Consider the following 13,236-nt stretch of genomic DNA (forward strand, 5'->3'; position numbering starts at 1 on the left):
TTTCATAGTTCTGAGTCGTTTAATGCATGGCGACCATAAAATTTATGTACAAAATAGTAATAATTACGATTTTTATCGACTACCGACGCGAACGACCATTCAATGTGCTTAAATAAAAACTTGTAAAAGTACAAACGTATGAGTAACTACGGCAACGTGCCACCATGTTCAATAGCCTGTTTTAACTACAGGAATACCAGCTTCATTCGCCAAACGCGTTTCCTCGGCACAACTCGAACATAACGTAATATGAAACGAATATAGAAAAGCAAAGTTGCGTCCTACTATGGAATGTTGCTGAGTGGGTAAAGTTGTAAACCAAACTTTGCTAAGTACTCTAAGTACTTTCTTTTCGGGCGAGGTCCGTCGTACGAGTCAAAAGAAAAAAAATCGGGAGAAGAACTATTGCTGTTGGTGCGCCGCGCGGAACTCTGGGAGTGAGGCGGAAAAAAAAAGTGGCGTCCTTACTTTTCGTGCGTCTCACTCCCAGAGTTTCGCGCTGCTCGCTGGCATTTTTTTTTTTCTTCAATGATTTATTTTTGACTCGCGCGAATGCCTCACCGAGAAGTAGGGACTGCTCAGAGTGTACACTCCACAAATAGCAATTACAATCAACTGCAGTCGTTGTCAACCGTTTTGAACGAGTTGTACTGAATTGAACACGTCCTATTTTCTTTTCTCACATAAGCTTCACATTCATTCCTCACAGTTTATGCAACTGTATGGAAAACAAGACAGGCGTAAAAAATGGGAAAATCAGAAAACAATTGGGTATTTGTGTGTAACGTCATAAATATTTACAAAATATTTCCTGCTAAAAAATGACAATATCGTGATGCTGGCTATACTATTAATCCTATATTACTCATTTCACTACAATGAGACGTGATTCAAATAAGTTAATATTGATGCTAAGAAAAAATGTTGATAATTTTTTACATACATGGTATGATAAGACGTCATCCCATTGCACATTAAAAAAAATTCCGATTCAAATTCTTTTAAATACGAGTTATTTACAGTGCACATTAACGACGATATATGCTATAAAACTAATTATCTCACAGGTAAGACACGGTTCAATATATTGTATGGCTTCTTTGAAAAGCTAACAATATGAAATAAATAAAATTCAAAGTTTCTTCATATTGACATATCTCGGTCGCTGTGGTTTCGCTGCCAATCCATGCACTGGCTATGTGAGGCAACAGGATTTCTTCTTGCTTTTCTCGTCCCCTTCTTTCAGTGTCAACCCATTGCTTTGTTCCACTTCTGTATCCTCAATTTTCCTTAGCAATCTAGGACGAATAAACGAAAACAACCAAATGTAATTCTAAACAAACGATTGTTGCTAAACAGTATCAGGTTGGCGTTTCAGGCAAAGGTTTGTAAGTTTGCAGAACTTGGCATTTGATTCACGTTATGAAAAACTGGATCATTAGATAAGGTAATTCAAGAGTCTTCATAGGCTTAGCCATTCGGCGCATGAAAGCAAAGTTTAACCGGAAGTGTTTTTGTACATTGTAACATTCCGTTTGTTCTTACAAAACAAAGTTTGGCACAATTATCTATGTTTTTGGGCGTTTTAAATAGCCATCAATTATCTTTCATATAATAAGCTCAGTTATGCACGCATTCTGATTGGTTCTCACTTTTGATCCATCGGAGGACAGACGTATAGATGACGTCATCATTGAAACTTTTTTAAATTCTTTATTTTATAAAACAAATAGATTCCAAGTTGCCGTGCGTCTGTTCAGTAATAGATCACAGAGGACGTCAAAATGTGGTAAGAACATCAGTGACACACTCGGCTGCGCCTCGTATGCCATTTTTTTGTTCTTACCATATTTTGACGTCATCTGTGATCTATTACTGAACAGACGTACGACAACTTGGAATCTATTTGTTAAATATTCAACGCGCGTTCATGGAATGATAGTTCATATACTCAACTATATAGTCAGTTAAACAAAGTCACCGACTTTGGTTGATGTGAAAAGTCAGTTGACTAGTTTTTTGACCAAACAGCGAAGTTTTTCTTACCTTCCCAACTCAATACAAGCATCTGTTATATTCTTGTTTTCTTTTGAACTTGTTTCGGTGAACAGAGCACCATATTCCTGTTAACATGGAAAAGAACACAGTCATTTAATTTAAGTGAAAGTAGAAGGCGTTTTTTCGCTTTTCGTTTTGTTTTGTTTTTTTTCCCAGTGATTTCACTCTTGCTGCAGTGTTAAAGGAGTAACACGTTAGCAGCGTTAAGTGCTCTAACGAAACCGTTGGCTAATTTCACTGCAGCATGAAAATCATCTGCAGGCCATTGATATAGGTCACCAGACAGAAACGTTTACCGATACAGCTTGGTAACCCATACCCTATAGAGACCTCAATTTCGATAACTCACTCTTGCTAATTTCTCCCCATTTTCCTCTGTTATAACGGTCTTTCCTTCAGCAATATACGACTGGCGCAAATCAGTCTTGTTACCACACAGCATGATGGGAATCGGTTTGGATGTGCTTTCCTGAAATGATTTAAAATCAGTTTAATGGGAAAATTAAGATAAGCGACGAAGCCATTTATGGGCAATAACCAGTTAGGGAATATTTACCTCTATAGCTTCCACCCAATCGCGAACATTAATGAAGGATGTTTCACAAGTGACGTCATAGAGCAATAACACACCGTCAGCTTTGCGGAAGTAAGACTTGGCGATACTTCGGAACCTATAATAATGATAATAATAGTAAAATACATATTTCAAGAGCAGGCCTCCATCACTCTAGGTGGTTTTCCGGGGGTCCTCCGACGAAAGAGAACACCAAAAATTTATAGAATTAAACAACAGTTTAAATAAACTAGAATTTAGATAAATTAGCAGAGAGATATTTCAAAACTGCCTTTTATGGTATTTAAGTTCCTACTGAAACTTAAACATGGCAGAGGTCTTTCAATTCGTCTGAACTAAACTGAGACAAATCTGCAAGCAAGGCACAGGTTTTTTAAGATTCTTTTGGCCGAGAAGCCCAATGGAAACCCAATAGAAGCCCAATCGACGCATAATCCGCATCCTTAATCAGAAGAACATTTTAGCAGCCACAGTCGACCGGAGTTTGACATGTTACGTATCACGTAAAGGAAATTCGCTAGATTAGCCTCGATTCCACTTCACTGATGGACACCAATCGTGCAAGAATTTTGAGCCGGATGCGGACACCTTAAAACACGTTACGTCCAAAAAATTACCTTTCTTGGCCAGCAGTATCCCATAATTGAAATGCAATGGTTTTGTCATCCACAACCAGCGTTTTCATCTGAAAATCCACGCCTGAAGTAAGGGAACACAGAGCCTTCATGAATATCCACTTCACTATAAAAATTACCGACCATCACAAAAAAACACGTTATTTAGGAGGTTTGTTTTGCTTTGGCTGAACGAATGTAAACCACCACAGCTTTTCCACGGCATCTGACCGCGTGCACGCAATACCTGAGCGTGTTTAAACAGTCTCGTGTAAACAAACCGCAGTCGAAATCGAGTTACATACCGAGCGTGGAATTCAGCGCGCTGTGGAATCTGTTCCTACAGAGTCTGAGTATGAAGCTTGATTTGCCAACTGCCGCATCTCCCGCTAAAACCAGTTTATACATGCGCTCTGGAACATTACTCTCTGCTACTGATGCCTTCAACAGAAAAAGATAAACCACTGGATGAAACACTGAACACTATCATAGGAGATAACTATCAAAAAAATAATCGACGATCAAAAAAATTCCCATAAAATTTAGTGCGAAGGTATTCACGCACATTTCTTGTTGTACTTAATTATTTGGTCTAAGACGTACCACCCATTACTCGGGCATTTGCTAAGCCCATGGGAGGGGAGTAGGGCGGGGAGGAAAGGGGTGACAAGAATTCAAACTAGTCATCTATCGCGTCATGTGAGGATATGTGATACTTGCGAGACTCAGACATCTGATACGTAAAATGAGGTTCTAATGTGATATGTGGTACTAACGTGATATGTGGTACTAACGTGATATCAGTACTAATGTGATATGTGGTACTAACGTGATATGTGGTAATAACGTGATAGCAGTACTAATGTGATATGCGGTACTTACGTCATATAAGCACTGACGTGATATGTGGGAGTTGAGTGATATCAGTACAAAATGTGACGTGCTATTTACGTGATATGCGATATATACGTGATATGTGGTACTAATGATGTTCGATACCAACGTGATATGAGGCACTAAATTAAATGCGATATGTGGTACCCACGTGAGATGCCATACTAATGTGATATGTGGTACGAACGTGATATGCAAGACTGATGTGATATGTGGCACTAATGTGCTGTTATGTACTTACATGCAGTGGCGTATTTGAGGATGCCTCAGACAAAGAGTCTGAACCAACAGCTGCACCCCTCTCCCCCTCGGGCGCTTCTGCTTCCGTCTCACTATCATCTTCAGACTCTGTATTAGCTCTTGCCATGGCAACTAACTGAGCTAATTCCTCGTCTCCTACGTCATCTTCATCAATGTCTTCATCATCTTCTTCGATTACACTTTTAAACTGTATAATGATAGTAATATTATTTATCGCAACAATGACGATAAAGTAATAAGGATAGTATCAATGATAAAGGCAATAATGAAAATAACAAAAATAATAATAAAAGTGAAGGACTAATTTTCGTTCAAGGCTTAGCTGTTTGATGTCAATTTTAGTGTTTAATCAAGCAAGTGAATGACAATTAATCAAGGTGCAGTTACACGGGTTAAATCAATGTTATTCAAATTATTTTTATTGTTCCAATGATCATGATTAACTCTTCGCCTTCAAGTTCTGTTCATTTTTCCTGTTTGATCAGGGTTTTTTTTACATCATGTACTGTAGGGTGTTTTGTAAAGCCATAACATCAATTGTCATGCTTTTCGCTGCAACAACTGCAGCTAGTTTGGAACTCAGTTTTTTTTTTCATTATTGATGTGAAAAGCAAAATTACGTGCAGTTAATAGGTGTTATGTTTGGCAGTGCCAAATTAGACACATGCATTTAAAGCATAATTAAAACTTCTTCGACCTCTGGTTATCATATGCTGTTAAATCCCGCCAGCAGTGGATTGTGGGGCGTATCATGTCCTATGGTCTCGGAAAGCTGGCCGCGAGTGGACAACACGAAACTTAAACATCAAAATCTACTGGTGTTTGAAAAGTAATCCTCGTTAATAACGATTTACGGTGGCTGCTGACAGCAAGAATTTTACAAGTAGTCAAAAGCAAATGACCATAGTATTAGCCTTTTTCACCTGAGCTTCAAGTTCTGCGCTGAATGTATCAGGCTTGCTGTTATCAGATTCAGGAAGAGAGTCCGTCTGTTGAACGATCAACAACCAGCAGGTCTGTTAGGTTTATCATTATAATTATTTTAAATCAACTATCAGAAGAGATTGGTGAAGTTTCATTTACACTGCACCTTTAAAAAAACTAACATGATTTATCATAAACAGCAATAAAATACGTCTCTGGGTCATTCACGCATAAACTGAAAACATCAAGTGCACTAAGTGAACAAAGAGTGATTATAGCTTTTATAATTTTATCATTGAACTTAGCCTTCACTGACTTAAAAGTTTTAATTTAAACCATTTTATCGTTTTCACAACGCGGGGTTTAAGTTCAATCTAAGTTACAGTGGGTTTCAATTCAAGCTTAGTTCGAGTACGAATGGTTAAGTTTTATAAATCACACCAATTTAACTCCTTAAATACTGAAACGCGAACTTTTAATATAAAAGGATCAGAGTTTACTCTTTCACTCGTGACCATTCGTCTAGCAACTAAAAAGAGGTTGAATTCAAAATTTACATTCCGAGTAAAAGTTCAATCTGTGTTTCTCAGAAAGTCTTGTTTGAGCACTTAACTTTTCTAGCTCTTTGGTATAACAGTCGCTTATTTACATGAAGTTTCATCTTGAAAACAGCGGAGGATGCCATTCTGTCTCAATTAAAGCTTAGATTTAAAATACCCTCATAATTTTTCATACGTTATTATATACTTATTATGGGTTTAGGCTACGTGTCCAAAGTTTAGGCTCGAGAAAATATATTTATGTTCGACAGCCACTGTTTTATTTTAAGAGGAGGGCTCTCTTTTATCTTTTAAATTTAAATGTTTAAGTTGAAAAGTTTATCTTTTTAAATTTTTTACCTTGGTTCTGTTGCGTTTTATTACCAGCGAATTTCTCCTTTTTAAGCTAGAGCCTCCGGCAAAGTCACCCGGGATCGGCGTACTTTCGTCCTCAGGCGTTTCGGCGATCTTTTTGTCGTGGAATATCCTTTGCCTCAGGGAAGACTTTCTTACTAACTGACTTAAATCATCATGAAAAATTGTTTGATTATCAGTATTGAAGTTCTGTATGACAGGTTCGTGAGAAGCAGCAATAACATTTACTTTATAGTCATCATTTTTTAGCTCCGCCACACTTTCCCTACTGGCACGCAAAACGTTAAGCTTTTCAGAGAGCTGCCAAAGGCCTATCCCTTGTCCTAGGTTTACTCTTTCGTCGCTTTGCCAGCGTGAAGTGGGTAGTGATCGTGTACGCTCTCCAATAAAATCGTTTCTTTTCTTCACTTGTTCCATACTGTTCCATTTACCAGCTCGAGCTATTGGCGGCCAGGCCGATCGGTCGCCTTTACTGTTTGACTGATTGAATAACTGTTCAAGACTTTTATGTCTACAAGGTTTTCTCGTAAGACTATTTCGAACGAACGGAGAGTGTGTGATATTGTTTGCGTTTGTTTCAACGTTTGGCGTCAGGTGTTCTTGTTGCTGTTGTTCATGTTGGTGTAGTGTTGGTTGGGCGGGGACTGGGTCGCTCTCTGAGTCACTTTCCCACATTACATCACTAGTGGGTTCCTTAAGTACCACGTGACGCTCATGCGGGGTGGCCGTCAGTTTGGATAACTTAGGAGCCTCTTCAAAATGCCGAGCGTTTACCTGGACGTTTAATTACAAGGGACTTTACTATTACGTTTAATTTAAAACTCAAGCAACTTAATTTCCGCTAAATCTGTTTAAGCCAAGCATAAGTCAGTGCAGTTTTAAATCTCCTCCCTTGATGAAATCTTAAATTTATCTATTGTTATCTATTTGTTTATATAAGTATTATGAATTTATTCTCATATTTGATTTTGATTTATTTATTTAGTCATTGTTATTCGTTTAATTGGTTTATGCACGAATCATCATTCAAAGTACAGCAATAGGAATAATTTTTTACACTATTTTTACGGTTCGATGAAGGGGTTGCTCTAAAGACGAACAAATTGCAGCCATCGTCGTGATAAAGGGGGCAATATCCTGAGCTGTATCAACTCGTCCCACCAGTTTGCTTGGAGGAACATTCTGATTAGCACCCTGCCTTCCTTGTAACAATTCTCCTACAAACTCCGAATTTACCCATGCAAATACCGTTCATGTAACTATCCGCCTAATTGTCTAGCAGTGAAGTAAACTTAAGTACTGTCAAACTGATTGTCCAAGCGTGACAGGAGTTGCTCAGTTGCAGATATGAAACGCTAAATACCGTCATGGTGTTCACGTCAGACTCGGGTTCGTATCCAGACAACTCGCCAGGTTCTTCAGCTTCAGCACCATCGGCAACATCATCCTCCGATTTTGGTCCCTGCAGACTAAACATCGGAGCAACACGAGGATCAACTTACATAGGCAACACAAAAGGATTAAATACGCATGGGCCAAACACCAGAATCAACTTTCCATGGGCGAAAGACGACGATAAACTACACATGGGTACAACATCACGATCAAATAAGCTACGCATTACACCAGGATAAACTATACAGTGACAACAGTAACAATCGATCCCCTACTTAATCAACTCAGTTAAAAGTTGATTTAGTATTAAAGAAAAATTCCTGACCAGCATAACGGCATACTAAAACAATACTGCTAAACGAAGGTCGTCAGGCAGATAACTACACCTAAAGTAACAAGAACACTCACTGGTTGGGAGTAATACTGCGACTGGAAATGGAGCCATAATCACTATGAATGCTGGGATTCCTATGACATTTCTCACCACTTCTTCGCGCCTGATATCAAAAAAATATACTTTAACCTCACCACACCTGAGCACTTTGAAACTGTACTAACGCAAACTGGTGAGACTTTTTACTGCAATAATCTGATATTCATTTCTAAGGTCTGCAAATTTTTTATTCCACTGATGCACTCAGTACAAACATGGAGCCAAAAATGTTACAGTTCTCTTGTTAGTTTACTTAATTTTATTCGACCAACTCACCTGAGATCGCACTATATCACCTAACATTAGACTTAAATACTGAAGAAAATAAACGTGTTACTAGATGTAGCCAGTTACCTTAGATAACTTTAATGACCTTCTTCCTGTCAACGCCTACAACCAAAATTAATTTGTTGGCAAAATCAAAAGTCATGTACTGAAGACCTTATTAAGCACATACATTTATCAGGAAATGCTACAGCTTCATTTGGCAATCTGTGAGCTCCATCAATTTTTTAAAAAGTTCTTAGTAAGGCGTATCAAGCTCGGAAAACGCCATCGAAGAGCAAATTAATCCCTACTTCAACCCGTGCGCTTTACCTCTCTCATTTTAAACTGCCTCATAATATCAAAGGCAATGTATTTACGTTGTTATAATTGTTGTTAAAGCTATCTTCATCTACATCAATATGCCGGCCTTCTAAATTTTATTCAATATGTCGTGAAGTCGTAATATTTTCAAAACAAAATTATAAACATTTTAAATCAGGAATCAGTTCTAAAAACAGATAGCAGAGACGCAAACCTCAAGAGCTGCACGCAAGTCATCATTGCTGTCACATAGTCTTTTATTGGTTTCCCTGTTAGAGATAAAACATAGGACAGCATATGAGATTGGGGTCTTAGCCTGCTGAAGAGGGCACACAAATTGAATTGACAGGACTTCGATTCTTTGACTGACTTTTGTTCCTTATTGATGCTGTTTTTGTCTATTGTTGCTGAAACTGACATTATTACTGTTGCTGCCTCTCGTGACCAGTGCATCATAGAAGATCAAATGCTTTTCAGATCATTTTTTCAAAAGTTCTTCTCAGACTTTATTAAGTGGATAATTCATCTCACTATAAGAATTTTTCTGGACCTGTTTTCACATGTAACACCCTCTAGACTTCATAGGAGTAAGAGATTAGAGCTTTTAGCTTTAACCCACCGACTTGGCATGAAAGAAACGAGTTAAGCTATAAAATTAGCTTACTGTAAAATATCCAGCTGCTTGGAGAATGATTTCCTCTCAGATGACCTCAATGAATTGTATGCTTCATCCTCATCTTCTAAGTCTCTATGAAAATTCTATAACAAGTAATGATGTTAAAGAAAACTTATTAACTCCATCATGAAGGCCACCATAATATCAAACAATTGCCCTTATACTTCGCCATACTTTGTGTCTATCACTGTCAGTTTGATGGGAATAGAGGTGAAAGAAAGGAACTTTGGAAATTGGTTAACCTCTTCATTTATCAGTTTATTATGTTTCATAGGAACGGTTGTTCCATAGCACACTGTCTCTTTCAGGGGATCAAACGAGAGCAAACATTATTGTTTATTTCTAATCTCATAGGTGATCGCTTAGTATTTTTAGGGTCACTTCATTTTAATTCAATCATTGTTAGTAGTTATGTGTGTCGGACCAAAGTCAGTATCTGATCAACTGCGCACCAACCCCTTCCCTAACCCAACATTAACCTTCACTTCTTATCAGTTGACTATTGTTGAGTTAAGGGAGGGGTTGGTGTGCAGTTCCTGAGATATTGACATTAATCCAATGCGTCATACCGTTTCTGTGTCTTGTGTTGTTGTACTGTCAGTATCAGATGTCTCGCTTGCAGCGAAATGTCGTAAACGGAGATCAAGGGCTGCTGGCATTTTCTTATTTGTTGTGATCGACTTTGATTTTCGTGGAGTGTCGGTTGTGCATGTTACAGTTGGTGAGAAAGTAACTGAGGTATTCCTCCGCAGTCTGTTGTAAGTCACCCCACCCTTACTTGAATTTCTATTTTCCTTGGTCCCTCGTGTAACATTCTCTCTTTTATCCTCAGAGTCTGAGTTATGTTCCGTTGCCCTTAATCTACTTTGAGCATCAACAACATTTCGTCCTTTTTTACTTTCTTTTACAATGGAAACAGGTTTTTCCTGTGGTTTGCTCACTCTGCCATCAGCTCTTTTTTTTGAATAATTTTTCCCTTTTCTTGTGTCACTCTTTTTCAGTGATGAATCTTTTAAGTCGCTCTGTCCAAGAGACTTATCATCTTTTTTTAGGACATTATCTTTGGCATCACGTTTCCTCAAAAAGTTATCCTTTAAGTCCTCACTTGGTCTGCTATTCTCCTTGTTTCTGGTATTTTTGGACAGTTTCCCGAAGTACTTTCCAAATCGTGACCCAAACCTTGAGCTATTTCTGTTTCTCAGTAGTTTGTCCGTGTCTTTAGGAACGTCAGATTGTTCACTGTCCAAGTCTGATGTCAAGCGTGTATTGTCTGTAGTTTTATGAGTTTTATCCTGTTTAGTTTAAATTTAACTTAGGTTAATATTTAATTTAATATTTACGTAGTCGTTGTTTTATCAAAGTAAATTTGTTATACTGAATATACACAACCATGCGCGAAAGAATTCTCCATTCTTCTTTCTGTTTTCTCTTTTTTTCAAACAGAATTTTTTTGATGTTGCCAATCTTAACGTGACCTCCGATGCATGTTTTGGACTTTTGGACTTTGTATGGTAGTTCAGTCAATACACAGGTCGTGTATATATCATTTCTTAATATTTACGGGTAGTTTTTGTTGCCTACCATAGAACAAAACCCCAAAATGACAGGTTCATCAAGCAAGGACTTGTCTTCAAGTGATACATGATCATCCACTTCACATGATTGCCTTGCAGGAGGTAACAAGTGATGTACCTGGCCGGTTTCCCGGCTGTTAAGAATGCCTGCATTGTTGTTATAGTCTAACTGCTGTGTGGATTTAGTTTCTTCTTCAGGAATATCTTCAGGAACCTACAAGTTTTCCGCCTTCCATAAGTTTATAAATTACCAGAATTTAACTCATACTTAATAGATCAATGAAGAGCCTTTCATTTAAAAAAGTTTATGTTAAGTTTAAGCAAATGGCCATTTATCAATTAATTCACGTATTCATTCATTCATTCATTTATTTATAAGTCTGTTTATCTGTTCATTTAGGATTCATTGGTTTATTCACTCATAAACTCTTATTATGTTTTTTCATTTTCTTACAACTGAATTTTAATGCTCGTTGTACTCCACCTTTCTGTTTTAGTTAAGTTCATAACTTGAACTAAATTCAATGATTAACCAACCCACATGCAATTTACACACAGTGTTCAAGTTTACCCACTGAAACATCAATATTTAGACTGTATCTTTTTTGTAAATGTACGTGTTTACAATATTTATTAACCATTCATCATGGCCATTCCTGGACTACATCAAAGTATCATTCTATTAATTCAGAATTTCCTTCCCTATATAGCTTTAACTCAAGGAATATTATAATTAGAAAGTTTTTCTTGTGTTCAAACTCAGTTTCCCTGAAGTCTGAGTTTATAATGGGCAATTTAAAGGTACAAGATAAAGATCTGGAAATAGAACATCCATGTGCTCTCTTTTCTTTTCTGTATTAATTATAATTATGTTCCAACTTACTGTGAGCTGCTGAACCTGCATTAACTCGGTCATTAGTGAGCTTTCACCAGCAAGAGAATCATCATCAACCTCACAGCTTTGCTGACTGGGCAGCAAAGCAGTAGATCCCCGCCGAGAATTACTGATGCTGTTAGGTAAAGATGATGCTACATTTTGTGACGGAGTACTTTGCACAGATTTTCCATCCACATTGTCTGCTCCAAAGTCCTCTGCAAATCCTGAAGAACACCTGCTTTAAATATGATCAAAACCTAAATTTTGTTTTGCAACTGAAGCTTATATACCAAATATGTCCCTAAAGTGTAGAAATACCCTTTTAAGAGGGGTTAATATTTATCTTATTGTAGGTTTTTGCCATGTTCTTAAGTTATAATCATTTTTGAGCCAAAAAAAAATTCCAAAAGTTCACATTAAAATCAAAAACCCTCATTTAAGACCCAGATATTGACTGAATGTAGGTAAGTAAAATGGAAAACCTCTTAACAGAGAGCTCAATAGTGTGAAAAAGTATTTAATATTATCTTTTATAAAAAATCAAAGATTCTGACTAATTATTGCCAATCCCCCACAGACAGTGTCTACAGAATACAGTCATTTCGGCTTAAAATTACACATTCAACTAACCAGGTATCTTCCATTAACACGTGAGTTTGTCATTACCTGTGACTGGGTGATTTGTTGTTTTTCCATGTTGTGCTTGATGTAGGAGAGTACAATGTTGATATTGAATGCCTCTTGCTTGGTGATGGGCTTCTTTTGTCGCTATTTTTTCTTGCCTGTAGAAGACAAACAAAGAAAGGAGATGAGAATAACAATTCTAACAAAGGTGCAAAATGTATAGGGTATGTTGACAACAAATTTTTGACAAATACATAACAAAATCCAAACATTACATTTGGTAAGCAGCCTGACAGTTCAATAAACTTATGAAGGTGAGTAAATTGAGGAAGGAAAGAATATTCATTCTGAGACACAATCATCATACTGATTACAGCTACATTTGCATGAAAGTCAATCCCTGAGCAACTACTCACCCACCCCTCCCCTAAACCAGCATGAGTCAACTGATGATGAGTTAGAGCCAATGTTAGGTTGGGGGAGGGGTAGGTGGGCAGTTGCACAGATTCTCACATTGATCCCTACCGACCATACAATCTTTGGAACCTCAAATAGTTTCAGGTTTGCTCATTAATACATTTTTTTTTGTTAATAATAAGAACCTTTTTAATTAATAGTTTCAACCAATGGTTAAATTATCCAAAATTAAAAAAAAAATACCTCCAAAGCTGCCCGCAAGTCATCATTTGTATCATGAAGTTTTTTGTTTGCCTCACTGCAGGAATAAAAGGAAAATTGGTTTGATTACATTCTTCATAAAAATAAAAGTGTCCACATTCAATCTAAACCACTTAAAGCAATATTCTTGGTTGAAAATTGTATAACTGTTT

At 37.3% G+C, this 13,236-nt stretch overlaps 1 protein-coding gene across 12 annotated transcripts in view; it reads right to left on the reverse strand.

The window, feature by feature from the left end:
• LOC113666851 (ras and EF-hand domain-containing protein) overlaps positions 1-13,236 on the reverse strand; it is an 18,669-nt gene continuing 5,433 nt past the window's right edge. For 2 of the 12 annotated variants that reach the window (XM_089201493.1, XM_089201495.1), the window contains exons 8-25: positions 13,067-13,121; positions 12,449-12,564; positions 11,789-12,020; positions 9,901-10,623; positions 9,320-9,414; positions 8,870-8,924; positions 8,422-8,457; positions 8,043-8,131; positions 7,603-7,708; positions 6,225-7,013; positions 5,325-5,390; positions 4,382-4,588; positions 3,552-3,687; positions 3,250-3,331; positions 2,615-2,729; positions 2,408-2,527; positions 2,047-2,123; positions 1-1,298 (exon numbers count right to left, since the gene is read on the reverse strand). In XM_089201493.1, coding sequence (XP_089057619.1) covers positions 1,196-1,298; positions 2,047-2,123; positions 2,408-2,527; positions 2,615-2,729; positions 3,250-3,331; positions 3,552-3,687; positions 4,382-4,588; positions 5,325-5,390; positions 6,225-7,013; positions 7,603-7,708; positions 8,043-8,131; positions 8,422-8,457; positions 8,870-8,924; positions 9,320-9,414; positions 9,901-10,623; positions 11,789-12,020; positions 12,449-12,564; positions 13,067-13,121 — 3,202 coding nt within the window. In that variant the 3' untranslated portion in view covers positions 1-1,195. Of the gene's footprint in view, positions 1,299-2,046; positions 2,124-2,407; positions 2,528-2,614; positions 2,730-3,249; positions 3,332-3,551; positions 3,688-4,381; positions 4,589-5,324; positions 5,391-6,224; positions 7,014-7,602; positions 7,709-8,042; positions 8,132-8,421; positions 8,458-8,869; positions 8,925-9,319; positions 9,415-9,900; positions 10,624-10,912; positions 11,120-11,788; positions 12,021-12,448; positions 12,565-13,066; positions 13,122-13,236 lie in introns of all 12 variants that reach the window. The other 10 variants (XM_027182645.2, XM_089201499.1, XM_089201496.1 and 7 more) reach the window with 8 other exon arrangements.

Source organism: Pocillopora damicornis, chromosome 3, assembly GCF_964200805.1.
Source record: "Pocillopora damicornis chromosome 3, jaPocDami1.2, whole genome shotgun sequence".
Lineage (NCBI taxonomy): Eukaryota > Metazoa > Cnidaria > Anthozoa > Scleractinia > Pocilloporidae > Pocillopora > Pocillopora damicornis.